The sequence below is a fragment of the Myotis yumanensis genome, unplaced genomic scaffold (assembly GCF_028538775.1).
Source record: "Myotis yumanensis isolate MYYU_CA2020_CCGP unplaced genomic scaffold, mMyoYum1.0.hap1 SCAF_10, whole genome shotgun sequence".
Lineage (NCBI taxonomy): Eukaryota > Metazoa > Chordata > Mammalia > Chiroptera > Vespertilionidae > Myotis > Myotis yumanensis.
The window spans coordinates 82890481-82915104 of NW_027223761.1; the positions used below are offsets into that span (position 1 = coordinate 82890481).

The 24624-nt window shown below is 63.0% G+C and overlaps 1 protein-coding gene across 1 annotated transcript in view; it reads left to right on the top strand.

Moving 5' to 3' along the window:
• PHLDB1 (pleckstrin homology like domain family B member 1) overlaps window positions 1-24624 on the top strand; it is a 49634-nt gene that overhangs the window by 18218 nt on the left and 6792 nt on the right. Inside the window, 12 exon segments of the mRNA XM_070426185.1 lie at window positions 2861-3142; window positions 4206-4346; window positions 4451-4588; window positions 7748-7903; window positions 12321-12431; window positions 12551-12640; window positions 15302-15418; window positions 19026-19163; window positions 19294-19396; window positions 20263-20554; window positions 20637-20727; window positions 22235-22381. Coding sequence (XP_070282286.1) covers window positions 2861-3142; window positions 4206-4346; window positions 4451-4588; window positions 7748-7903; window positions 12321-12431; window positions 12551-12640; window positions 15302-15418; window positions 19026-19163; window positions 19294-19396; window positions 20263-20554; window positions 20637-20727; window positions 22235-22381 — 1806 coding nt within the window.

The window sequence follows — 24624 nt, forward strand, 5'->3', positions numbered from 1 at the left end:
TGGCCTGGGTTCGACTCTGGTCAAGGGCAGGTACCTTGCTTGCAGGCCCCTCCCCGGCCCGGGCCCTGATGGGGGCTTGTGCAGGAGGCAGCCCATCAATGTGTTTCTCTCACACTGATGTTTCTCTCAGTCTCTCCCTCTCCCTTCCACGCTCCCTAAAAATCAGTGGAAACATAGCTTCGGGTGAGGATTAACAAAAAGAAGTTGAGGAGGCTTGTCCGCAGTCCCTTTCAGAAGAGGTTGGGACAGCTGTGGGTGAAGTGAGGGTGCTGGGTGGGGAGAGGTGAGGCGGGAAAGCTGTGTTCAGCATGTTCGCGCCAAGCCAGACAGACCGGGGACCCAGAGCCCCTCCCTCAGGCAGCCGGAGGCTCCTTCCGGGCAGAGGGGCTGCTGGAAGCCCTGGCCCAGGGAGTGTCCGCCGGGCCGCCCTGGGGGCAGTGGGCCGGCCTCCCCCAGGAGCACACCTCCCCACCAGCCCTGACCTGCCACTTTAAATCTGGGAGCCGCCCGCCCGCCCCTCCCACCTCCCCAGGCTGCTTATCCGGGTGCTGAGGCTCTGCCTGGCTGTCGGTGTTTTCCTCTGCCACGGAGCTAGGTGCGCAGCAGCCGGGCAGCTGGGTGAGTGGTGGTCGTGGCCAAACTGGGGACGGGGGAGGCTGGAGGTTCTGAGTGGGAAAGGGGGGTCCCAGACCTGAAGCGTGATGAGACCTTCCTTCAGATCCTAGGCGCTGAGAGGTATCTTGGGGGACAGTGAGGGGGGCAGGCTCAGTGTGGGCGCAGGGAGCACTCCCTGGGCCCGGCAGGAAGCAGCCCACCTGCCGGGAAGGAGCAGGAGCGGCCAGGCTCCCGGAGGGAGGAGCCGAGGCGGGAGGCCCCTGTCCCAGGTCCCGGGTCTGTCTGGCAGGGGCCTGAGCACAGCTCTGGGTGAGTGTCGGGCCCCTGGGCCTGGGGTCTGCCGCCCGCATGCTGGCTGCGTGTCTGCGTGCTTGTGGGCCAGTGTGTGTGCGTGTGCGTGCGTGTGCGTGTCGGGGCTGGCCCAGGGCACTGCTGTGTCCTCCGTCAGGGCTGGGGTGTGGGGGTGTCTGTGCCCCTCGGGTCTGTCCTCCCCTTTGAGGGCTGGGGTGTGGGGGTGTCTGTGCCCCTCGGGTCTGTCCTCCCCTTTGAGGGCTGGGGTGTGGAGGTGTCTGTGCCCCTCGGGTCTGTCCTCCCCTTTGAGGGCTGGGGTGTGGGGGTGTCTGTGCCCCTCGGGTCTGTCCTCCCCTTTGAAGGCTGGGGTGTGGGGGTGTCTGTGCCCCTCGGGTCTGTCCTCCCCTTTGAGGGCTGGGGTGTGGGGGTGTCTGTGCCCCTCGGGTCTGTCCTCCCCTTTGAAGGCTGGGGTGTGGGGGTGTCTGTGCCCCTCGGGTCTGTCCTCCCCTTTGAGGGCTGGGGTGTGGGGGGTCTCTGTGCCCCTCGGGTCTGTCCTCCCTTTTGAGGGCTGGGGTGTGGGGGTCTCTGTGCCCCTCGGGTCTGTCCTCCCTTTTGAGGGCTGGGGTGTGGGGGTGTCTGTGCCCCTCGGGTCTGTCCTCCCCTTTGAGGGCTGGGGTGTGGGGGTGTCTGTGCCCCTCGGGTCTGTCCTCCCCTTTGAGGGCTGGGGTGTGGGGGTGTCTGTGCCCCTTGGGTCTGTCCTCCCCTTTGAGGGCTGGGGTGTGGGGGGGTCTCTGTGCCCCTCGGGTCTGTCCTCCCCTTTGAGGGCTGGGGTGTGGGGGGTGTCTGTGCCCCTTGGGTCTGTCCTCCCCTTTGAGGGCTGGGGTGTGGGGGGGTCTCTGTGCCCCTCGGGTCTGTCCTCCCCTTTGAGGGCTGGGGTGTGGGGGTGTCTGTGCCCCTCGGGTCTGTCCTCCCCTTTGAGGGCTGGGGTGTGGGGGTGTCTGTGCCCCTCGGGTCTGTCCTCCCCTTTGAGGGCTGGGGTGTGGGGGTGTCTGTGCCCCTCGGGTCTGTCCTCCCCTTTGAGGGCTGGGGTGTGGGGGTGTCTGTGCCCCTCGGGTCTGTCCTCCCCTTTGAGGGCTGGGGTGTGGGGGTGTCTGTGCCCCTCGGGTCTGTCCTCCCCTTTGAGGGCTGGGGTGTGGGGGTCTCTGTGCCCCTCGGGTCTGTCCTCCCCTTTGAGGGCTGGGGTGTGGGGGTGTCTGTGCCCCTCGGGTCTGTCCTCCCTTTTGAGGGCTGGGGTGTGGGGGTCTCTGTGCCCCTCGGGTCTGTCCTCCCTTTTGAGGGCTGGGGTGTGGGGGTGTCTGTGCCCCTCGGGTCTGTCCTCCCCTTTGAGGGCTGGGGTGTGGGGGTGTCTGTGCCCCTCGGGTCTGTCCTCCCCTTTGAGGGCTGGGGTGTGGGGGTGTCTGTGCCCCTCGGGTCTGTCCTCCCCTTTGAGGGCTGGGGTGTGGGGTGTCTGTGCCCCTCGGGTCTGTCCTCCCCTTTGAGGGCTGGGGTGTGGGGGTGTCTGTGCCCTTCGGGCCGTGGATCTGCATGTATCTGTGCCAGCGTGAGCACCTTGGTGTTTATCTGTGTCTTGCTGTGGCCTTGTCTGCTCCCCAGTGTGTGTTCCCCTGTGTGTCTGGGTGCACCCCACTGGGGCAGTGAGAAGGGAAAGGGAGGGAAGACGAGGGGGGGCTGGCCATGTAGCCGTGGCGCAGCAGCCAGCCTGCTCCTGCTCGCTTCTGGGGTCCCCTCGTTCCCTCTGCCTCCTCAGAGCTTGGCGGGGAGGGGGGGGGCGCTTTCCTGATTTGTCTGAGCCTCAAGCCCTAGAACCCTAGTTCTCTCTCCTGGGAGACCCTGCCTGCCCCAGCCCCACAGGACACGCCTCCTCCCCTCACGCCCACTCTGTCCATCTTCCCAGGAGCGGCAGCGCCTGGAGACCATCCTGAACCTGTGTGCGGAGTACAGCCGGGCCGATGGGGGGCCTGAGGCCGGGGAGCTGCCCAGCATCGGGGAGGCCGCTGCTGCCTTGGCACTGGCCGGCCGGAGGCCCTCGCGAGGCTTTCCAGGGGCCACTGGGGCCTCCGGGCGGAGCAGCGAGGAGCCTGGAGGTGCCCCTGCGCGGCTGTGGGAGAGCATAGACCGCTCGGAGGAGGAGAACCTCAAGGAGGAGTGCAGCAGCACCGAGAGCACCCAGCAGGAGGTGGGGGGGGGGCCGGGAGCACCAGCAGGAGGTGGGGGGGGCCCCCGGGAGCACCAGCAGGAGGTGGGGTGCGGGGGGCCGGGAGCACCAGCAGGAGGTGGGGTGTGGGGGGCCGGGAGCACCAGCAGGAGGTGGGGTGCGGGGGGCCGGGAGCACCAGCAGGAGGTGGGGGGGGCCCCCGGGAGCACCAGCAGGAGGTGGGGTGCGGGGGGCCGGGAGCACCAGCAGAAGGTGGGGTGCGGGGGGCCGGGAGCACCCAGCAGGAGGTGCGGGGGGCCGGGAGCACCAGCAGGAGGTGGGGGGGGGCCCCGGGAGCACCAGCAGGAGGTGGGGTGCGGGGGGCCGGGAGCACCAGCAGGAGGTGGGGTGTGGGGGGCCGGAAGCACCAGCAGGAGGTGGGGGGGCCGGAGCACCAGCAGGAGGTGGGGGGGGCCCGGGAGCACCAGCAGGAGATGGAGTGTGGGGGGCCGGAAGCACCAGCAGGAGGTGGGGGGGGGCCGGGAGCACCAGCAGGAGGTGGGGGGGGGCCGGGGGCACCAGCAGGAGGTGGGGGGGGGCCGGAGCACCAGCAGGAGGTGGGGGGGGCCCCCCCGGGAGCACCAGCAGGAGGTGGGGGGCCCCCCGGGAGCACCAGCAGGAGGTGGGGTGCGGGGGGCCGGGAGCACCAGCAGGAGGTGGGGTGCGGGGGGCCGGGAGCACCAGCAGGAGGTGGGGTGCAGGGTGGGCCAGCAGCAGAGCAGGCAGGCATTTGTGGTGGGTCCAAGGCCCAGGGAGGAGGAAGTAATTGAAGGATTCGGTTTGGGAAGGGATGGGGCTGGGAAGTGTAGAAAGGCGGCAGGGACGAGCGGGCGGTGCCCATGCGTTTGCCAGGCTATAAATATGCTCTGGGACCTGCCTTCCCTGGGCCCCGCCCGGCTGGCACTCGGTGGTAAAGCTTATTCCCAGTACGTGCATCGGCATTGTCCCCTTGCAGGGAGGGAAGCTGCTTTCTGGTCCCCCTGCCCCGAGGGGTGGGGATCCGTTCTCCTACCCTCATCCTGGCTGACGCTTCCCTCCCCTCCAGCACGAGGACGCGCCCAGCGCCAGGCTGCAGGGCGAGGTGCTGGCCCTGGAGGAGGAGCGGGCGCAGGTGCTCGGGCGCGTGGAGCAGCTCAAGGTCCACGTGAAGGAGCTGGAGCAGCAGCTGCAGGAGTCGGCCCGCGAGGTGAGCCTCCTGCGGGGCTGGCCGGATGCTGCAGAGGCCCTAGGAGCGGTTCGGGCGGGTCTGAGCGCCTGGACTGGCCCTGATGTGGACCCGGTCGCTCCCAGGCCGAGATGGAGCGGGCGCTGCTGCAGGGTGAGAGGGAGGCCGAGCGGGCGCTGCTGCAGCAGGAGCAGAGGGCGGCGGACCAGCTGCAGGAGAAGCTGCTGGCCTTGGAGACGGGCGTCCAGAAGGAGAGGGACAAGGTAACCACACCTGGCCGGCTCGGGCCGGGCCTGGGAGAGAAGGAGAAATGCCTCTGGCTGGAGGGTGGGGTGGGGCCCTCGCCCCTCACTTCATCCTCTAACCTGCCCACCAGGTGGCCTCTGTGTCGCTTTGGGGAGGGGCCTTGTCCCCTGTGGAAGGTAGCAGCTCGGAGGTCCCCGCGGGCTGGGCTGGTTACCTCGGTCTGGGGTCTCCTCTGGCTGGGTCTCTGTGCTGTCCCGGGTACCTGCCATTCTGGGCCCTGCTAGGAAGTACCCACCCCCTTCTGGGACAGTGAGCACAGCCGAGGGCCTGGTGCTGGGAGCGATGCAGGCTGGGGTCCCCCACGCGTGCCTGGTGCGCAGGCGGTGGTCTCCGGGAGAGCCCTCAGTCTCTGCTCCCCTGAGCCTCCAGGACCTACAGCTGCGGCCCTGCCCCTCTCAGGTTTAGTGCCAGCCTGCAGGGACCATTCCGTCCCCGAGGGGCCGTGCCAGCCACACCCAGGATGGCCTACAATGTGCCAAAAGCTCTCAAGTGGAGAGGGGCCATTTATTTTTGGGCTGACAGTATTTTTCTAAGAATTCATCTCCTGCATTTTTTTTGAGAGTGTCTTTCTCCTTCCCCTCAATTTGGAAGCTCTTACAAATTCTTTGACAACCACCTCCCCTTTTTGAATTTTGGCTCTAGGCCCCAAAACCACACTCCCAGATTCTGTGCCAAGTTAACTCTATGCTTACCAGACAGGCCTGCACTAACGTATCCCGTCCCCCCTCCCTCCACTGTCCCAGTCACTGTCCTGGGCTCTGTGCATGCCCCTAACTCCAGTGCCACCCCGGCGGGGAAGAGCTATGAGCCATGCCACTTCTGCACTAACTCCACGGGCTTTGGGCCTCTCCCCTCTAACGCTGCCTTTTTCCTTTCTGGGTGTGGACCCCAGGGTTTTGATCAGAAAAGAATGGGCAAGGGGCACAGCTCAACCTGACTCCATGGGCACCGGCAGGAGGGTGCAAGGTTGGGGGAAACGCTTGATGAGGGCCTCTCAGCCTGCAGAGCCCTCCCCTTTGGAAGGCTGGTGCTGCCCCCGCAGACGGGTGAGGGAGGCCTGCTGCCCCCAGCACCTGCCCGCCTTCCTCCAAGCAGGGGGTCAGGAGGCCAGTGGTGTGGCATGGCTGTGGAGCTCCCTTGGGGGCTCCCCAAATGCAGACCTTCGGGCAGAGGGTGCTGTAAAGGTCGAGTCCGAGGATGGGGAGGTGCTTGGACCCCGACTGAACTGACCAGGTCCTCCTCCCCAGGAGGGAGGTGGATTATAGGGGGTCGGGCCGGGCTCAGCACGGCCTTATTCCCGGAGAAGCTCACCGGTCCAGAAGGAGCCTGCCCAGCCGCATTGCTCCTGTACCCGGTGTGGCCCGGAGGCCTGGCCTTGGCCTCTCCAGAGCCCCGTTATGTGAGGCCCCACTCTCGCTGTGGGATCAGTAGCCAGTTTCCCCCCTGCCTGCCTGTCCTCGGAGGTGTCTCACCAGCGCCTCCCGCCCCGCCCCGCCCTGCCCTCAGGGGTGTCATCTCGCCCCAGACAGAGCCACCCACCTCCTCTCTGTATCCACGGCTGGGGCACCGGTTACCATGGCAACTCCTGAACTAATTGCAGCCCTCAGCCTGCTGAAGTTCAGCCTGTGGTGCCAGCACTCACCCCACCCTGGGCAGGAGGGAGGAGGCCACGGGGTTGGGCTGGGTCCCCTTTGCCGCTCACCGCTCACCGCTCACCGCTGCCATAGCTTCACGTCCTCAGCTCCCGATTCACTCCCATCCCCTGGATTTCCCTCACCACCTCCACCCTTCCCGACCCCCCGCCCCCTCCCCCCCACCGGGGGTAAATTTTGGTCTCAGGCAGGAAGGTGCAGGAGAGTGCAGGAGCTAGAACAGCGGTTCTCAACCTGTGGGTCGCAACCCCTTTGGGGGTCGAATGACCCTTTCACAGGGGTTGCCTAAGACCATGGGAAAACACATATATAATTATGTATTGTTTTTGTGGTTAATCACTATGCTTTAATTATGTTCAATTTGTAACAGTGAAATTGGGGGTCACCACAACATGAGGAACTGGATGAAAGGGTCGCGGCACTAGGAAGGTTGAGAACCACTGAGCTAGAAGCTCCCATTTGGGCTGTGGAGCCACCTTTGGCCTTGACTGGTTTGGAGAGAAAGCAGAATGCTTTTTCTATCTTTTTTTTCTTAATATATTTTTATTGATTTCAGAGAGGAAGGGAGAGGGAGAGAGAGAGAAACATCAATGATGAGAGAGAATCACTGATCGGCTGCCTCCTGCACGCCCCACACTGGGGAGGAGCCCACAACCCAGGCATGTGCCCTGACTGGGAATTGAACCCGGGACCCTTCAGTCCGCAGGCTGACGCTCTTTCCACTGAGCCACACCAGCCAGGGCGTAGAGCTTTTCCTTAGGCCCTACCCCACGTGTCTAGTTGAAGGGACTTGGAGAGACCAAAATTTCTGCCTGGGCCCCGCCTCCGCCTCAGCTCCTGCTCCTCCCACTCTCCCCTTCCCCTCCTGTTTCCCCCATGCTCTTTCTCTCTCCTTCCCTGGTTATTCTCTTCTGTTACTTGTCTTGTTTTCTCTCCTCTCCCGCCCACCCGCCCCCTCGCCCTGCTGCTGCGCGGAGTTGAGGAGTGTGTGTTCTTTCTCCCCTGCCCGCCCGCGACCAGGAGAGGGCGGAGCTGGCCGCGGGACGCCGGCACCTGGAGGCCCGCCAGGCGCTCTACGCGCAGCTCCAGCGGCAGCTCGATAACTGCCCCGAGTCAGTGCGGGAGCAGTTGCAGGAGCAGCTGAGAAGGGTCAGTGTCATCAGCCCCCTCCCTGGCCCCGAGGGCCCCTGCCCAGAAGAGAGGAGAGCGTGGGACAGGACCACCTGGGCCCTGCGGTACCTGCCAGGACGCCAGGGTCGGTGCTTTGGTTTGGAGGGGACCGGAGGATGGGGGGATCTCTCTCCTTCCGCGGTTCCAGGTGGTGATGCCTGTGAAGGGGCCTAGCCAAGCCAAGGAAAGGGGGGTGGATGGGGCAGAGCCTTTCCCCATTTCCCCGGGTCCAGCCCCCCAAACTCGAGTGGGATTTCAGGCACCACCCAACCCCCCGTGTCACTGTCGTTCAAGGAGGCTGAGGCCCTGGAGACAGAGACCAAGCTCTTTGAGGACCTGGAGTTCCAGCAGCTGGAGCAGCAGAGCCGCGTGGAGGAGGAGCGGGAGCTGGCCGGCCAGGGGCTGCTCCGGAACAAGGCCGAGCTGCTGCGCAGTGTCGCCCGGAGGAAGGTGGGCCCGCTGCTCCCGCCGCTCCCTCCTGCGGGGTGTGGTGCACAGCGCTGGGTGGGGCCAGAGGCCAGTGACTGGGTTTGAATCCCAGTTGATGGCCTTACGGATGTTAACTTCATCTTTCTGAGCCTCAGTTTCCTCATCATCAAAGGAGAAGAATAATAGGCTGTTGTGAGAATTAAACCAAGAAGCTGTGAAGACAGTATAGGATATGATCATAGTAAGCTCTCAGCGAACTATAGCTATTGTAGGTTTTTTAAATACATATTTTATTCATTTCTGAGAGGAAGGGAGAGGGAGAGAGAGAAAAACATCAATGATGAGAGAGAATCATTGATTGGCTGCCTCCTGCACACACCCACTAGGGATCAAGCCCACAACCTGGGCGTGTGCCCTGATCAGGAATCAAACCAGCGGCCTCTTGTTCCTGGGTTGATGCTCAACTGCTGAGCCACACCCGCTGGGCAGTAGCGATCCTTGTGAAGCCCTGACTCCGGAGTCCTGGTGGAAGGTCGATTGGGCTCCCTTCTGAGCTGGGCGCTGCGGGCAGTGAAAGGGACGGAGAGAGGCAGGCGGGAGGAGGCTGAGCCTCCGGCTTCCTCCTGTCTGGGAGCACCCTCTCTGATGGGAGTGCTGACTGGGATCTGGGTGTTAGGCCCCGCCCGAGGTCCTGGAGAGGCACCCTGGGTCCCAGTTTGGCTCAGCCCTGGCTCACTGAGCCCTAAGGCAGGGGGATTGGCCCTGGCATCCCGGCTTGTCCCCGAGCTCCAGGGGCTGCGATCACTTCTGATCTCAGGGGAGATGGGGTGGAATGTGTGCGTGAGGGTGGGGAGTGCGTGAAGTTGGGAGGAGGCTCGTGTTAAGCCAAGGTTAGGAAGACGTCAGGGAGGAGAATGGGAAGATGGCTGGGGGCGTCCGAGCCTGTGGCTGAGGCTTGCATGCCTGTGCATACGCACATGCGTGTGCAGTTCGCCTGGCTGGGATGCGTGGGTGGGATGGGAGGACAGTGAGGATGGGAGGGGTGTCGAAAAGTGGTGAGTTGGGACTTGACAGCTAGCCTGGGTTTGGTGTGAGTGGGAGCCACTGGCCGTCCCCCAGCGTTCAGATCCCTTGGTTCTCTCCCTCGCTGCTCTGCCTTACAGCCGCACCCACTTCCAGTGTGAGGCAGGTGGCAGGCAGGAAACCAGTTCTCGCTTCCCAAGCCCACGGGTGTGTGAGAAGGCCTCGTGTTAGCTCATTCCGACCTTCGCTTAGGGTGGTCTCAGCCCAGTACTCTCACCTGTTTCATTTTTATTTTTAAAAAATGTTTTTATTGATTTCAGAGAGGAAGAGAGAGGGAGAGAGAAACATCAATGATGAGAGAGAATCATTAATCAGCTGCCTCCTGCATGCCCCCTACTGGGAATTGAGCTTGCAACCTGGGCATGTGCCCTTGACTGGAATCAAACCTGGGACCCTTCAGTCCACAGGCCGACACTGTATCCACTGAGGCAAACCAGCTAGGGCCTCTTATTCTATTTATATACAGAGTTGGGCAAAAGTAGGTTTACAGATGTTTGTATGGACAGTTATACAATAATCCTTCCTATAAAAGGCTAATATGCAAATTGACCGAACCTCTGAACGACTGGTCGTTATGACGTGCACTGACCACCAGGGGGCAGATGCGCAATGCAGGAGCTGACCCCTGGTGGTCAGTGTGCTCCTACAGGGGGAGTGCTGCTTAGCCAGAAGCCGGGCTCACAGCTGGTGAGTGCGGCGGCGGTGGCGGGAGCCTCTCCCACCTCTGCAGCAGTCCTAAGGATGTCTGACTGCTGGCTTAGGCCGTCAGTTGGACATCCCCCTGAGGGCTCCCAGACTACAACAGGGGCAGGCTGAGCTTCGGGGGACCCCTCCCCCCGAGCGCATGAATTTCGTGCACTGGGCCTCTAGTTGATAAATAATACAGGAATAGACTCCGTTTCATGTACTCACAACTTTTGTACAGGTCTGTCCACCTATGTTTGCCCCACCCCATACACGGAAACCAGGGTTCAGAGAAGCTCCAGATTTGCCCCAAGCCTCCCAGCTTCTAAGCTTCAGAGTCAGGATTGGAACCCAGGCCTGCCTGGCCCCAAAGCCCTGTTCCTTCCCACGATGCTGCACGGGGCTGGGGGCTGGCGCTCCTCTGGCCTCTTTCTCTTTCCTGCTGGAGAGCACACTCCAGGGAGCCTTGGAGCAGCTAATCCCATGGATTCCAGGTCTGGGTGGGCATAAGCTCCAGGGAATTTGGGAGGGTGGGTATATGAGACTCCTGGTCCCTCCCACTCATGCCCACCCAGGCCCCCAGGAAACGAGGGCTCTGCCACTGGGACCCAGGGTCATACTCTCCCCTGTGCTTCTCCTCGGGAGCCTTGCTCAGCTGTCTTGGCTCCCAGTGTCCCCACCCCCACCCCCCGCCTGCCCCCAGCCTCCGTCTGCCCTGGTGCCCTGGGCTTCCCTGTCCTCTCCAGTGGGGATCAGAGTGGCTCAGAGGATGGCTTTGGAGACCAACTGACCTGGTTCTCATCTGAACTCTACCATTTACTAAGTTACCTTACCTCCTAAGTACTCAGTGTTCTTATCAGTAAAATGGGCACAAAGACACCTGCCTCAGAAGACAGTTAAAGGAGGTAATAGCCCAGTCGGCATGGCTCAGTGGTTGAGTGTTGACCTATGAACCAGGAGGTCAGGGTTTGATTCTCAGTCAGGGCACACGCCCAGCTTGCGGGCTTGATCCCCAGTATGGGGTGTGCAGGCGGCAGCCGATCAATTATTCTCGCTCATCATTGATGTTTCTATCTGTCTCTCCCTCTCCCTTCTTCTCAAATCAATAAAAAAATATTTTTTAAAAAAGGAGGTAACAAATGCAAGCATTTAGTAGAGTTCTTGGGCCCTTAATAGGTTCTCGGTAAACTGGAAACAGCAGATCTTGCTGTGAGGACCACCGCCTCCTCTGCTTCAGTCTTTTCTAGGCTGACCCCAGATTTAGGTCGGCTTCCTTCTTCTCTCCCCCTCTCATGTCTTGCTCTTCAGGGTTGTTAGTGGTTTAAGACCTCTCTTTCAGGAAGCCCTCCGGGATTAACCCAGCCATTTTCCCAGCCCCTGGCCTTTTCTCTCACTTATTATCCTTTTTTTTTTTTTTAGCTCATGCTTGTTGAGCCGGGCATTGTGCTAAGTCCTACTGGGGATGTGGAGGTAGAAGAGATACTTGCCATGCTCTTGGATCTGACACCCTGGGTGGTGGTGAGGGAGACATATATTCACAAGTAATAGTCACACAGGCAAATGGTGATACAGAAGAGTGTGAGTCCTGAAGGAGCAAAGAAATTGAGTGGTGATCAAGGAAGATATTAGAGAAAAGAGAGCACTTGGACCAGTCGTGGAGGATAAGTCAGCTCTCGATGGGGAAGGAGGCAGGCATGGCTCTCTTGGGCTACAGGGACTGTGGGAGCAAGGCCCGAGGACACAGCTTTGCAGTGGAGGGTACAGCGGGCTGAACTGAGAACGCAGGGCTCAGGTGGGAGGGGCTGAAAAGTGTAGACCCCGGTCTGGGCGGCCGTGAGTGCTGGCTGAGGAGTTTGTGCTTCATCCTGAGAGTAACGAGGAGTCACTGAAAGAGTTTCAGGAGAGGAGTGATCTAACTTTACTCGTGGAATTAAAAAAAATTATTCAGCCCAGCCGGTGTGGCTCAGTGGTTGAGTGTAGACCTATGAACCAGGAGGTCACGGTTCAATTCCTGGTCAGGGCACAGGCCCCGGTTGTGGGCTCGATCCCCAGTGTGGGGCATGCAGGAGGCAGCCGATCAATGATTCTCTCCCATCATTGATGTTTCTATCCCTCTCTTGCTCCCTCTCCCTTCCTCTCGAAATCAATAAAAACGTATTTTAAAAATTTATTCAAGTAATATATGTTCTCCTTAAGAGATTAGGAAATTCAGATAAGCAAGCAAGCAAGCAAAAACAAACCTCAGAGGCCACTTTAGACAGGTATTTGTGGCGTGTGGGACAGATCAGAAAGCTGAGAGCTGACAGGAGGAGGCTGATGAAGAAGTCCAGGCTGGGGAAGCGTAGGCCTGGGTGTGGGTGGTGGCGCGGAGGTGGGAGAACGTCCACATCTGTGAGGTTCTGCACGTGTTGACTGGGTGGGTGGAGGGAGGGGAGATCTGAGGACGTGGGTTCTGGCTGGTGTGCTTGGTGGCACAAGGGTCACTCACTGGTCAAGGGAGGGGTGGGGGTAGCTGACCACAGCAGCCTGGGTTGTCCTGGGGTGAGCGGAGGCCAAGCAGAGAGCTGGTGGATTCTTCACTGAAGCCTAGGGTCTGGGGAGACAGCCGAGCCTCACCTTGGGCTCAGCCCTGGCTCCCCAGGGCCCGACTGACCACCTCGGTCCCCTCCAGGAGCGCCTGGCAGTGCTGGACAGTCAGGCCGGGCAGATCCGGGCTCAGGCCGTGCAGGAGTCCGAGCACCTGGCCCGGGACAAGAATGCCTCCCTGCAGCTGCTGCAGAAGGTAGCTGGGGGCGTGGGGGGCGGGGGGTGGGAGGGTGCAGGGCTCCCCCTTTGCTCGCTGCATCTCCTCCCTGCGTCACCCCCACTCCTTTCTGATTCTCTGCTGCTTTGGGTTTGCAGGAGAAGGAGAAGCTGACGATGTTGGAGAGAAGATACCACTCACTCACGGGAGGCAGGCCTTTCCCGAAGACCCCGTCGACCCTCAAAGAGGTAGTGGTGGGGTCAGCCCAGCTTCAGGCCGAGGGGTCTCCCTGGGAGCTTCTGGAGCAAGGTGGCACTTTCACCCCAATGGCTGAGGCTGAGGATGGGGCCTGTTCCTGGACAGAGATGGGAGTGGGAATGGTCCTGAGGCTGGGATTTGACTCTCGATGGCTGCCAGCTGCCGCTGCTGCTGTTACATCTTCTTTTTTTAAATGTATTTTTAGCCTGACCATCATGGCTCAGGGGTTGAATGTCGACCCAGGAGGTCAAGGTTTGATTCCTGGTCAGGGCACAGGCCTGGGTTGTGGGCTCGATCCCCAGTGTGAGGCGTGCAGGAGGCAGCTGATCAATGGTTCTCTCTCATCATTGATATTTCTATCTCTCCCTCTCCCTCTCCCTTACTCTCTGAAGTCAATAAAAAGTATATATAAAAAATGAAATATATTTTTATTGATTTTATTTTTTAAAAATATATTTTATTGATATTTTACAGAGAGGAAGGGAGAGGGATAGAGAGTTAGAAACATCAATGAGAGAGAAACATAGATCAGCTGCTTCCTGCACACCCCCTAATGGGGATGTGCCCACGACCAAGGTACATGCCCTTGACGGGAATCGAACCTAGGACCCTTCAGTCCGCAGGCCAACACTCTATCCACTGAGCCAAACTGGTTAGGGTGTTTTTTTATTGATTTTAGAGAGGAAGAGAGAAAGGGAGACAGAAACATCAGTGAGAGCCCGGCCAGCATGGCTCAGGGGTTGTGTGGACCTATGAACCAGGAGGGCTTGTTCGATCCTTGGTCAGGGCACATGCCCGGGCTGCAGGCTTGATCCTCAGTGTCTGGAGCGTGCAGGAGGCAGCCGATCCATGGTTCTCTCTCATTCGGGCTGGGCTGGGGGGCTGGGTGGAGTGTGAGGGGTGAGCACTCACCAGTGCCCTCTCTGTAGGCTGACCTGCTCATCCCGAGTCCTCAGGGCCTGTTCCCGGGGTCATCTCAGGCGGGCGCCTCCTCGGTCCCCTTCTCCCCACCCGCGTCCACTCAGCTCTGCTCCAGGGCACAGGAGGTCATCTCAGCTACTGCCTGCTCTGCCTGGGCTTCTCCCTGGCCCCGCTGAAGGGCGTGTGGCAAATCCCCTGGCCAGTTTGCAAGTTTGAGTGAGTGCGATGTGCAGCCGGTAAAAAAACCAGAGCACTCATTTGCATATTAATTTGCATGTATTCTGTATTCCATTGGTCAGTTCTCACAGACACTGGGCCCTCTAGTGTCTGTTCTGCCTGTTTATTTTCTATCACCCTAGAGGCAGCCAGCCTCCGAGCTAGGCCCGGCCTCCCTGCTGTGCCCCCAACACCTGGGCTTCTAAGGAGATGCTCAGGGAGTATGACAGTCCCGCCCCCCACCCCACAGTCTGTGTGCTGGCATCTTTCCAAGCCCTGACCCGGCAGGGAGTCCCCTGTGCTTTTAGCTGCTTCCTGCCCAGGTCTCCTCCTCGCTCAGCCCCTAGGGATCTCCCCTCCCCTCCAGCCCCTGCCCCAGCGGGTGGGCATAGCGTGACCTGCGTTCGGTGCTGTGTGTGAGCCCCATGGGGGACGCCCAGTGTCGGGGACAGCGTGTGCCCCTGCCCAGGACAAACCCAGGGCTGGGCCTTCACGGCCGCTGGGGAGTGAGGTCCAGAGGAGCCCACAGGCCGCTGGTTCTGCTGCCCTTTCCTGCCTGCCCTTCGGTGCTTGCAGTGGGCAGGTGAGAGCCCCACCCATACTCGGGGTGTTGTCTGGAATGGAGTGGCGGCCCTGAGGTGTGACGTTTGGGTATCTGGTGCCTCCCCTCTGCCCCCCCACCCCCCGCACCGAGGGGTCTGGCCTGGCAGAGGCTCCCACGTGGACCTGTGCTTCTGCCGCCTCCCCCGGCTCCGGCCTGACAGTGAGGTGCCAGCCCCTGACAGGCCCACCTGTGCCCCGGGGCCGCCTGTGGGTCCCTGGATGCCCCTCGTGTCTGGGCTGGGAGCGGGTTTGTCGTCAGGTCAGCCGTCAGGGTAGCCGTGAGGGAGAGGGGCCCCTGGATAAAGGGGTGGGGTGGCTCCCTCTGGCCCAGGCCTGGGGGCTTCCTGCAGTCCTGGCAGCTCGCAGAGGGCATGTGTCCAGAGGGCTCTGAGCCGCCTCTGCTTCTGCACGTGCCATCCCTTGCCCGTGGGCAGGACCGTCTCTGGGGTCCCAGTCCCATTAGCCTCTTGTATTCCCTCCTGCGCCCCAGCCTTCCCCCAGCGCACGACGCTCAAACAGCTACAGGGGATGGGGGCACCTCGCCCCTGCCCACAGCCCTGTGCCTGCCCCGCCTTTGCAGCCTCTGCCTCCCAGGACGGGCTCCCACCTGCTGCCTTCCTGCTGGCTGCCCTCCTCCTCCACTTCCCTGCTCGCCCGCTCCCAGCTCAGGGCCAGCCCCGGGTGTGGTCAGTGCTGTGGGCCCGGTTGGCTGGCCTCCGGGCTGGGATAGACTCGTGTGTGTCCTGGAGTGGCGCCCTGTTTCTCTGCCCTCGGCACTTTCACGACAACCCTTTCCTTCTCTTTCTGCTCTTTTTTCTCCCTTCCTTCCTCGCCTTCTTCCCACGCCTCCTGTCTGTTTCTCTGAAATGGCCTTTCCTCCCGCTCGCTCCCACCCTCCCTCGCTTTCCTAGCCGGAGAGGCCGCTGCCCCCCGCTGTGCACTTAGAGCAATGGTACCAGGAGCTGATGGCCGCCTCCCCTCGCTCCTCCCCCCCACCTCTGCCCACCAAAGCCTTTCGTCAGCTGCAGGTAACCCCCTCTTCACTGCCTGTCCCTCCTCATCCTGTGCCTCTGCTCCGAGTCCTCCTGCCACACATGCCACCGTAGACGGTGGGGTCAGTCCAGCCAGGGCGGCCGGGGCCCCGGGACCTGAGGGGCACTGAGGGCTTCCTCACGGCAGCCATCCTGGCATTTCTCTAAGCTGGCGGGCCAGCTCCTTGAGGCCAGAGGTGGCGGTGGGACTGCCTGCCCAGCGGGAGGGTGGGGCTGGCCTGGGGCTCTGCTCGTTCCTGCACCCGCAGCCCGGCTCCCCCCCCCCCCCCCAGCCTGTTGCACTAGAGTTACTGTGTCCTGGAGAATGGCAGCATTTTGCTTTCCTTGTCTTCCCAGAGGGGACACTGGGAGGCAGGACAGAAGGGGACAAAGACTTTGAAGTGAGAACCTGAGGACAGGCCCGAGTGCCCTGGTGCTGCCATGGGGGAGGGGCCGCTGGAGCCCCCTGAGCTGCCATGGGGGAGGGGCCGCTGGAGCCCCCTGAGCTGCCATGGGGGAGGGGCCGCTGGAGCCCCCTGAGCTGCCATGGGGGAGGGGCCACTGGAGCCCCCTGAGCTGCCATGGGGGAGGGGCCGCTGGAGCCCCCTGAGCTGCCATGGGGGAGGGGCCGCTGGAGCCCCCTGAGCTGCCATGGGGGAGGGGCCGCTGGAGCCCCCTGAGCTGCCATGGGGGAGGGGCTGCTGGAGCTGGCCGCATGCTGCTGGCCTCTGGGGGGGAGTGTTTGGATAGGCTCCTCCCAGCCCCCCGCTGGCCTGCCGTGGTACCCAGGCCCCACCATTCGATTGGGCCGTGGTGGAGGCCCTGTGGCCCTCGGGCTGACCTGAGCTAAAGCTCCATGCCCCCTTGGGAGAGTTGGGTTCGTGGATGTGGGGCGCCTCTCCAGACACGGGGTCCGAGGAGATGAGTAACCTCCCCACGGCCCCAGGCTGGGAAGGAGCGGAGCCTGAGGATCAGGGTTCTTGACTCCGAGGCCTTCCTCCCCCCATGGATGCTGTGAGCGAGCGTGGCAGCCCTGTAGCCTGGCCATCCCATCCTTAGTGAGGAATCCGAGGCCCAGGCCACACGGCTGGTAGTGGCCGAGCTGGACCACAGGGAACCCCGGCCACCCATTGGCCTTCTGCACAACTCTGCCCAGCGGGTGTGAACCCCTCGCACGGGTCCATTTACCAGGTTCTTCTAAGGCACAGGGTTGGCCGGGGACTGGCCCCAGGAGGCACAGCCTGGCAGGTTGTCATCTGGAGACTAGCCTTGGTCACAGCCGCCTCGGGGCCTGGGGTGGAACAGTGGGGGCGCCTGGGGTGGGTGGAACAGTGGGGGTGCCTGGGGTGGGTGGAACAGTGGGGGCGTCGGGTGGGGTGGAACAGTGGGGGCGCCTGGGGTGGGTGGAACAGTGGGGGTGCCTGGGGTGGGTGGAACAGTGGGGGCGTCGGGTGGGGTGGAACAGTGGGGGCGCCTGGGGTGGGTGGAACAGTGGGGGTGCCTGGGGTGGGTGGAACAGTGGGGGCGTCGGGTGGGGTGGAACAGTGGGGGCGCCTGGGGTGGGTGGAACAGTGGGGGCGCCTGGGGTGGGTGGAACAGTGGGGGTGCCTGGGGTGGGTGGAACAGTGGGGGCGTCGGGTGGGGTGGAACAGTGGGGACGCCTGGGGTGGGTGGAACAGTGGGGGTGCCTGGGGTGGGTGGAACAGTGGGGGCGTCGGGTGGGGTGGAACAGTGGGGGCGCCTGGGGTGGGTGGAACAGTGGGGGCGCCTGGGGTGGGTGGAACAGTGGGGGTGCCTGGGGTGGGTGGAACAGTGGGGGCGTCGGGTGGGGTGGAACAGTGGGGGCGCCTGGGGTGGGTGGAACAGTGGGGGCGCCTGGGGTGGGTGGAACAGTGGGGGTGCCTGGGGTGGGTGGAACAGTGGGGGCGTCGGGTGGGGTGGAACAGTGGGGACGCCTGGGGTGGGTGGAACAGTGGGGGTGCCTGGGGTGGGTGGAACAGTGGGGGCGTCGGGTGGGGTGGAACAGTGGGGGCGCCTGGGGTGGGTGGAACAGTGGGGGCGCCTGGGGTGGGTGGAACAGTGGGGGTGCCTGGGGTGGGTGGAACAGTGGGGGCGTCGGGTGGGGTGGAACAGTGGGGACGCCTGGGGTGGGTGGAACAGTGGGGGTGCCTGGGGTGGGTGGAACAGTGGGGGCGTCGGGTGGGGTGGAACAGTGGGGGCGCCTGGGGTGGGTGGAACAGTGGGGGCGCCTGGGGTGGGTGGAACAGTGGGGGTGCCTGGGGTGGGTGGAACAGTGGGGGCGTCGGGTGGGGTGGAACAGTGGGGGCGCCTGGGGTGGGTGGAACAGTGGGGGTGCCTGGGGTGGGTGGAACAGTGGGGGCGTCGGGTGGGGTGGAACAGTGGGGGCGCCTGGGGTGGGTGGAACAGTGGGGGTGCCTGGGGTGGGTGGAACAGTGGGGGCGTCGGGTGGGGTGGAACAGTGGGGGCGCCTGGGGTGGGTGGAACAGTGGGGGCGCCTGGGGTGGGTGGAACAGTGGGGGTGCCTGGGGTGGGTGGAACAGTGGGGGCGTCGGGTGGGGTGGAACAGTGGGGACGCCTGGGGTGGGTGGAACAGTGGGGGTGCCTGGGGTGGGTGGAACAGTGGGGGCGTCGGGTGGGGTGGAACAGTGGGGGCGCCTGGGGTGGGTGGAACAGTGGGGGCGCCTGGGGTGGGTGGAACAGTGGGGGTGCCTGGGGTGGGTGGAACAGTGGGGGCGTCGGGTGGGGTGGAACAGTGGGGGCGCCTGGGGTGGGTGGAACAGTGGGGGCGCCTGGGGTGGGTGGAACAGTGGGGGTGCCTGGGGTGGGTGGAACAGTGGGGGCGTCGGGTGGGGTGGAACAGTGGGGACGCCTGGGGTGGGTGGAACAGTGGGGGTGCCTGGGGTGGGTGGAACAGTGGGGGCGTCGGGTGGGGTGGAACAGTGGGGGCGCCTGGGGTGGGTGGAACAGTGGGGGCGCCTGGGGTGGGTGGAACAGTGGGGGTGCCTGGGGTGGGTGGAACAGTGGGGGCGTCGGGTGGGGTGGAACAGTGGGGACGCCTGGGGTGGGTGGAACAGTGGGGGTGCCTGGGGTGGGTGGAACAGTGGGGGCGTCGGGTGGGGTGGAACAGTGGGGGCGCCTGGGGTGGGTGGAACAGTGGGGGTGCCTGGGGTGGGTGGAACAGTGGGGGTGCCTGGGGTGGGTGGAACAGTGGGGGCGTCGGGTGGGGTGGAACAGTGGGGGCGCCTGGGGTGGGTGGAACAGTGGGGGTGCCTGGGGTGGGTGGAACAGTGGGGGCGCCTGGGATGGGTGGAACTGTGGGGGCGCCTGGGGTGGGTGGAACAGTGGGGGCACCTGAGGTGGGGTGGAACTGTGGGGGCGTCGGGTGGGGTGGAACTGGGGGCCAGGGGCCTGAGGTGGGGTGGAGCAGTGGGGTCCCCTGGGGTGGGGTGGAACTGTGGGGGCGCCTGGGGTGGGGTGGAATTGTGGGGGCCAGGGGCCTGTGATGAGGTGGAACTGTGGGGGTGCCTGGGGGGAGGGTGGAACAGTGGGAGCCAGGTCACTAGGCAGCATCTCTCCTCCCCAGGTGTTCCGCTCCAAGATGGATGGAGAAGCCCCCAGCCCCCCTGCCCACACCTGCGGCCCCCTGCCCTCATCCTCGGGCTCCTCCTCCTCCTCCTCTCAGCTCAGCGTGGCTGCCTTGGGCCGCAGCCCTTCCCCAAAGGTCTGAGGCTGGTGTGCAAGCAGGATGGGGGGGCGGGGTGGAGACCCCATACTGGGGAGAGGCCAAGGCCATCGTGGCAGCCTTTGGGGGTCTCCCGAGCCTCCGGTCCCAATGCCCCGAATCCCTCCAGAGCGCACCCCTCGCCCAGAACGGCCCGGGCAGTCTCCCCCGCACCCTGGCGGCCACGCTGCAGGACATCGAGACCAAGCGCCAGCTGGCCCTGCAGCAGAAGGGTGAGCGCCCGGTCTGCCTCCCCCTCCCCGCACCTTCCACAGGAGGTTTTTGTAATGGGGACCCCGACAGCAGAAAGGACTTAGACACCTACGGGGAGCCACCCTGGGTGCTTCTCAGGGGCAGGGACCCTAGCGGGTGGGGGGCCCCACAACAAGGGAGTGGGTTTTGACCGAGTGGGGGCTGCATCACCCTGTCTGGAGGCGGGGGTGGACTTGACCCTGGGAATCTCCTGAGGACAGTGCTCTGCGGCCGGAGGCTTGTTGCTGAGGGCATTTTGGTTGGTTAGAAAGCCCATGTCTGCCCCTCCCTTCTCCCATCCCGTCTCCACCTCCCTCTGCCGGTCCCCGCAGTCCAGCCGCTTCTCGCCGAGCCCCTCCCAGCTGCGGGCCCAGCAGGTAGACGCGGTCACTGGGGACGGTGCTCTGGCTGGGCAGCCTCCGCCCAGGTGTCTGCATGGTGCACTCTGTCCAGCCCCAGTGCCCTCCGTTCCTGCTGCTGTTGCTCCTGCGTCTGCGTTGTGGCTGGTTCTGCACTGACTCCCTGGTGCCCTCTCTTCCTCTCCCTTCCCCAGCGCATGTGTCCCCATCTGCAGGTCTTGCTCTCAGGGCACCACCTGGGCAGGCTCAGTGCCCTGTGGGCTCAGGATGCAGAGAGCTGACGCCAGGCGGTGCAGCTGGGCCAGATGGGCCTGAGCATGGGCAGGGCAGCTGCACCCGGTGCCGGGGGCCTCAGGGGGCTGGCTGGGGCCGATGTGGGTGCCCTGTGCTACCCTCTCCTGCTCGCTCCTTCCGTCTGGCTGCGATGCTGCCAGCGTCCTCCCTGGGTGGTGGGCTGCCCCCTGTGACCCCACCTGTCCCTCCTGCAGGGCAGCAGGTGATTGAGGAGCAGCGGCGGAGACTGGCCGAGCTGAAACAGAGAGCGGCGGCTGAGGCTCAGTGCCAGTGGGATGCCCTGCACGGGGCACCCCCCTTCCTGGCAGGCCCCTCGGGCTTCCCGCCTCTCATGCACTCTATCCTGCACCACCTGCCGGCGGGGCGGGAGCGCGGGGAGGAGGGTGAGCATGCCTACGACACCCTGAGCCTGGAGAGCTCCGACAGCATGGAGACCAGCATCTCCGCGGGCGGCAACTCCGCCTGCTCCCCAGACAACATGTCCAGGTACCCGCCCCGCCCCATCGAGCCCGCGGTGCCGGCTCTGTGTCCCCCACGCGGGACTCCTCAGCCCACCTTCCTTCCCCAGTGTGAGCGGCAGGGAGGTGGGGAAGCTCGAGGAGATGGAGAAGATGCTGAAGGAAGCTCATGCGGAGAAGAGTCGCCTCATGGAGTCCAGGGTGAGGCAGATCTGGACACGCAGCCCGAGGCGGGGGTGGGGGGTCCCAGCATCGCCGCCGCCTGCCGAGGGCCAGCGCTTTCAGCCGTGTCACCCACATGATCCTGGCAAAATTCCCTTGAGGAAAAGAGTTGAGGGACAGGGAGCCTTGGTGAGATTCATGTTCACAGCTCGTAGGAAAAGAGGGGCAGCCCAGGACCCGCCCACCATGGCTTTCCTGGGTGGGAATTCCATCTGTGTGCTGACTTCTGTGGACGCTGTGGCCACCATGGGACTTTTTTTTTTTTAAATATATTTTATTGATCTCAGAGAGGAAGGGAGAGGGAGAGAGAGAGAGAGACATCAGTGATGAGAGAATCATTGATTGGCTGCCTCCTGCACGCCCCCTATTGGGGATGGAGCCCGCAACCCCAGGCATGTGCCCTGACTCTGACTGGGAACTGAACCATGACCTTCTGGTTCATAGCTCGACCACTGAGCCACACCGGCCGGGCAGGGACTTTTGATTCCTGTCTACCTGAGTGGCTGTCCTTCCTCCTGGGATGTTAGGAAAAGCAGCAGGTGGGGGTGAGGAAGCGGGAAGGGAGAAGGCAGATGTCCCAGGCAGAGCAGAGGTGTTGGCGGGGGTGGGGGTGGGACCTTGGGGTGTAGTGGGGGCTGAGGGGAGCCGTGTGTCCTTCAAGTTGGCCTGGAGCTGGGACCACACTAGAGAGGGACCGTAATTCACTCTGCACACAGCCAGGCGGAGGAGCCAGGCCTGTAGGGAGTTAGACACGGGAGCTGCAGAAGCTGCCCCCAGAGCGGGCGAGTTCACAGCGCCTGTGGCAATGGAGAGAAGGGAGACTTTGCTGAGGTTTAGGCGAGAAATGGCAGAGGGGTTAATGGTATAAAAGTCATGATTGTGATTCAGACATAGAACATCACGGCGTGCTCTGTGGTTCACTATTGGTGTTAGTGACTTAAAGTCTTTCCCGGTGGCTCTCACAGGTTCGTTCCCTCCTAGGGAATGTGGGTGGAGTGCAGATGTTCCTCACGCGGAGTTTCCAAGAGCCTTGGCGGTTCGGGAAGGACCCCTGAGTGTATTCACTGTCAGAAGTTGTTGAGATTCTCCGTGTTTTAGGAATTCAGCTAAAACGACAGGAGCCCGTGGATTTATCGAGTGCGTCCCTCCTGCTGGAGCCAGTGCTGGGCATTTACATAATGAGCTGGTTTAACTTTCACTAGCGTCACAGGAGCAGGCACTCTGGCCCCATTTTACAGATGAGGCAGTCGAGGCTTAGGGTTGACATCATCTTGTCAGGGTCGCCTGGTTTGCAGTGGTGGCCAAGCCAGGCTTTGAAGCAGAGCACGTCCCTCAGCAGCACGGGCGTGGAGGCGTGGGCGTGAGGACCAGGCCCCTCAGGCCAGGCTGCCCTCTGCGCGGGTGCCCTGCGCCCGCCCTGCTCTGAGGGGGGCTGGGGGTGGAGGCAGAGGGTGGCCATGGGCGCTGACCCCTGGCTGTGGCGAAGGAGCAGGAGCTGGGGCTGCGGCGGCAGGCCCTGGAGGAGGAGCGGCGGCGGCGGGAGCACGTGGAGCGGAGGCTGCAGAGCGAGAGCAGCCGGAGGCAGCAGCTGGTGGAGAAGGAGGTCAAGCTGCGGGAGAAGCAGTTTACTCAGGTGTGTGGCTGGGCTGTGGCGGGTGATGGGCTGAGGTGGGGCAGGAGGGGCAGGGACAGGCCAGGCACCTGCTGGCGGGAGCGCCGCTGCTCTGGAGGAGGCTGCTGTTGGCTCAGCGCAGGCAGGTTCCCCAGGAGCAGAGACCCAGGGGGCTGGAACCAGCCAATGTGATGTGTGTGTTTGAGCGGGCATGTGCACACGCATGTGTTCATGTGTGCAGGCATGTGGGGGGAGTGGGGGGTTGTGGGGACATCACAGCCCCCTTGCTGACATCCAGGGTCAGAGAAGATGGTCTGAATAGGCCTCTCAGAGGTGGGAGTGGAGAGTTGAACCAGAGCGGCTCCCGTGGCCTCTCTCGGGGCCTGGTCTCTGCTCCCCAAATCTGTGCTGTCGCTCCTTCCCGCTTCCCTGACGACCTCCTGTCCCTGCGGCTTCATGGCTCCAGGCCCCACAGTGGACGGCCTGGCTGTGCTGATGGTTTCCGTCTCCAAGATCCTAGTCTCTCCTCGGGACAGGAGTCCGTCCTCGTACAGACACCAGCTCTGGCCTCTTTCCTTGCTCAGGAGACGAGCAGAACATTTAATTAATTGATTAATGCGCTAGCTCGAAAGGCAAGTCCAAGTGCTTTTTAAAAATATGTATGGGGGGAACCAAGATGGCGGCGTAAGGTACAGATCTGTGTGTGCTGCCTCCCACAACAACATCGAGACTACCAACTATAAAACAAACAGTTGTCATTCAGAACCATGGGAAAGCTGGCCCAGTGGAAGCTCTACAACTGGAAGGAAAGAAAGAAGAGCATTGAGACTGAGTAGGAGGTGCAGAGGCTCCAAGAACGGAGGTACGGAGTCGTGCGCCAGGCTGGCTGCAACTGGATGCGAGGTTTTTTTCAATCAGAAGGGGATGCAGACTCTCAAATCCACTGAGCGTGTTTGCGGCGGGATCCTGAGGTCCCAGACCCCTACGGGGAGAGGCAGGACGACCTTGCAACGGGCTGGAGAACAAGAGTGGATGTCTCGCGGAACTGCTCGCCGGCACTCGGGGACACGAGTCGCTGAGTCGCGGAGAGGCAAGGAGACACGGAGATGCCATTGCCCCTTGCTCCGCCCTGGTAATTCCCGGGGACCCCGCCCTACTCAATTTACATCCACAACCAAGCTGTGCTAGTGGCACAAAGAGAACCACCAGCGCTTTTGCAGCCCAGCCCAGCAGAATGCAGATTTCAATTCCTCGCATCCATAAGGGACACACTCAAGAAGCAGAATCAGGTTCAGGGGAAGCTGGAGCCGGACCCGGCTGGGCCGGCGACGTGGAACCGCTGTGCCAGCAAATGCACAGGCAGGTCCACCAGATCCAGTCTCACATGGGACACCGGGAGAAGGCAGACAGGCAGTCTGTGCACTTGGTAGAAAACGAAATCCAAGCAAGCATACCAGATGTTCAGCCACCAGGAACGCCTGGAGATTTTGTCCAGCAAGGAGCCGCCCAACAAAGGACAGAATGCCAAACTTCGTGTTGCTGAGATGGCCCCTGTGAGGCCGAGACGGCCCCTGTAGGGCCAAGGCAGCCCCTGTGGGGCTGGGACGGCCCTCAAGAGGCTGGGACGGTCCTGGTGAGCCTGAGATGGCCCTGGTGAGGCTGTGACGGCCCCGGTGAGGTTGAATCGGCCCCAGTGAGGTTGAATCAGCCGCGGTGAGGCTGTAACAGCTGCGGTGAGGCTGTGACGGCCCCCGTGAGGTTGAGATGGCCCCGGTGGGGTTGATACGGCCGTGGTGGGGTTGAGACGGCCCCGTGGGGTTGCGACGGCCCCGGTGAGGTTGAGACAGCCCTGGTGAGGTTGAATTGGCCCCAGTGAGGTCGAGACGGACCGGTGAGGTCGAGATGACCCCGGTGAGGCCGAAACGGCCCCGGTGAGGTTGAATCGGCCCTGGTGAGGTTGAAACAGCCCCGGTGAGGCTGAAACGGTCCTAGTGAGGTTTAGATGGCCCCGGTGAGGCTGAGACGGCCCCAGTGAGGCTGGGATGGCCCCGGTGAGGTTGAATCAGCCGCGGTGAGGCTGTAACTGCTGCGATGAGGCTCTAACGGCCACGGTGAGGCTGTGATGGCCCCGGTGGGGTTGAGACGGCCGCGGTGGGGTTGAGATGGCCATGGTGGGGTTGCAACGGCCCTGGTGAGATTGAGACAGCCCTGGTGAGATTGAATCGGCCCCAGTGAGGTCGAAACGGCCCTGGTGAGGCTGAAAC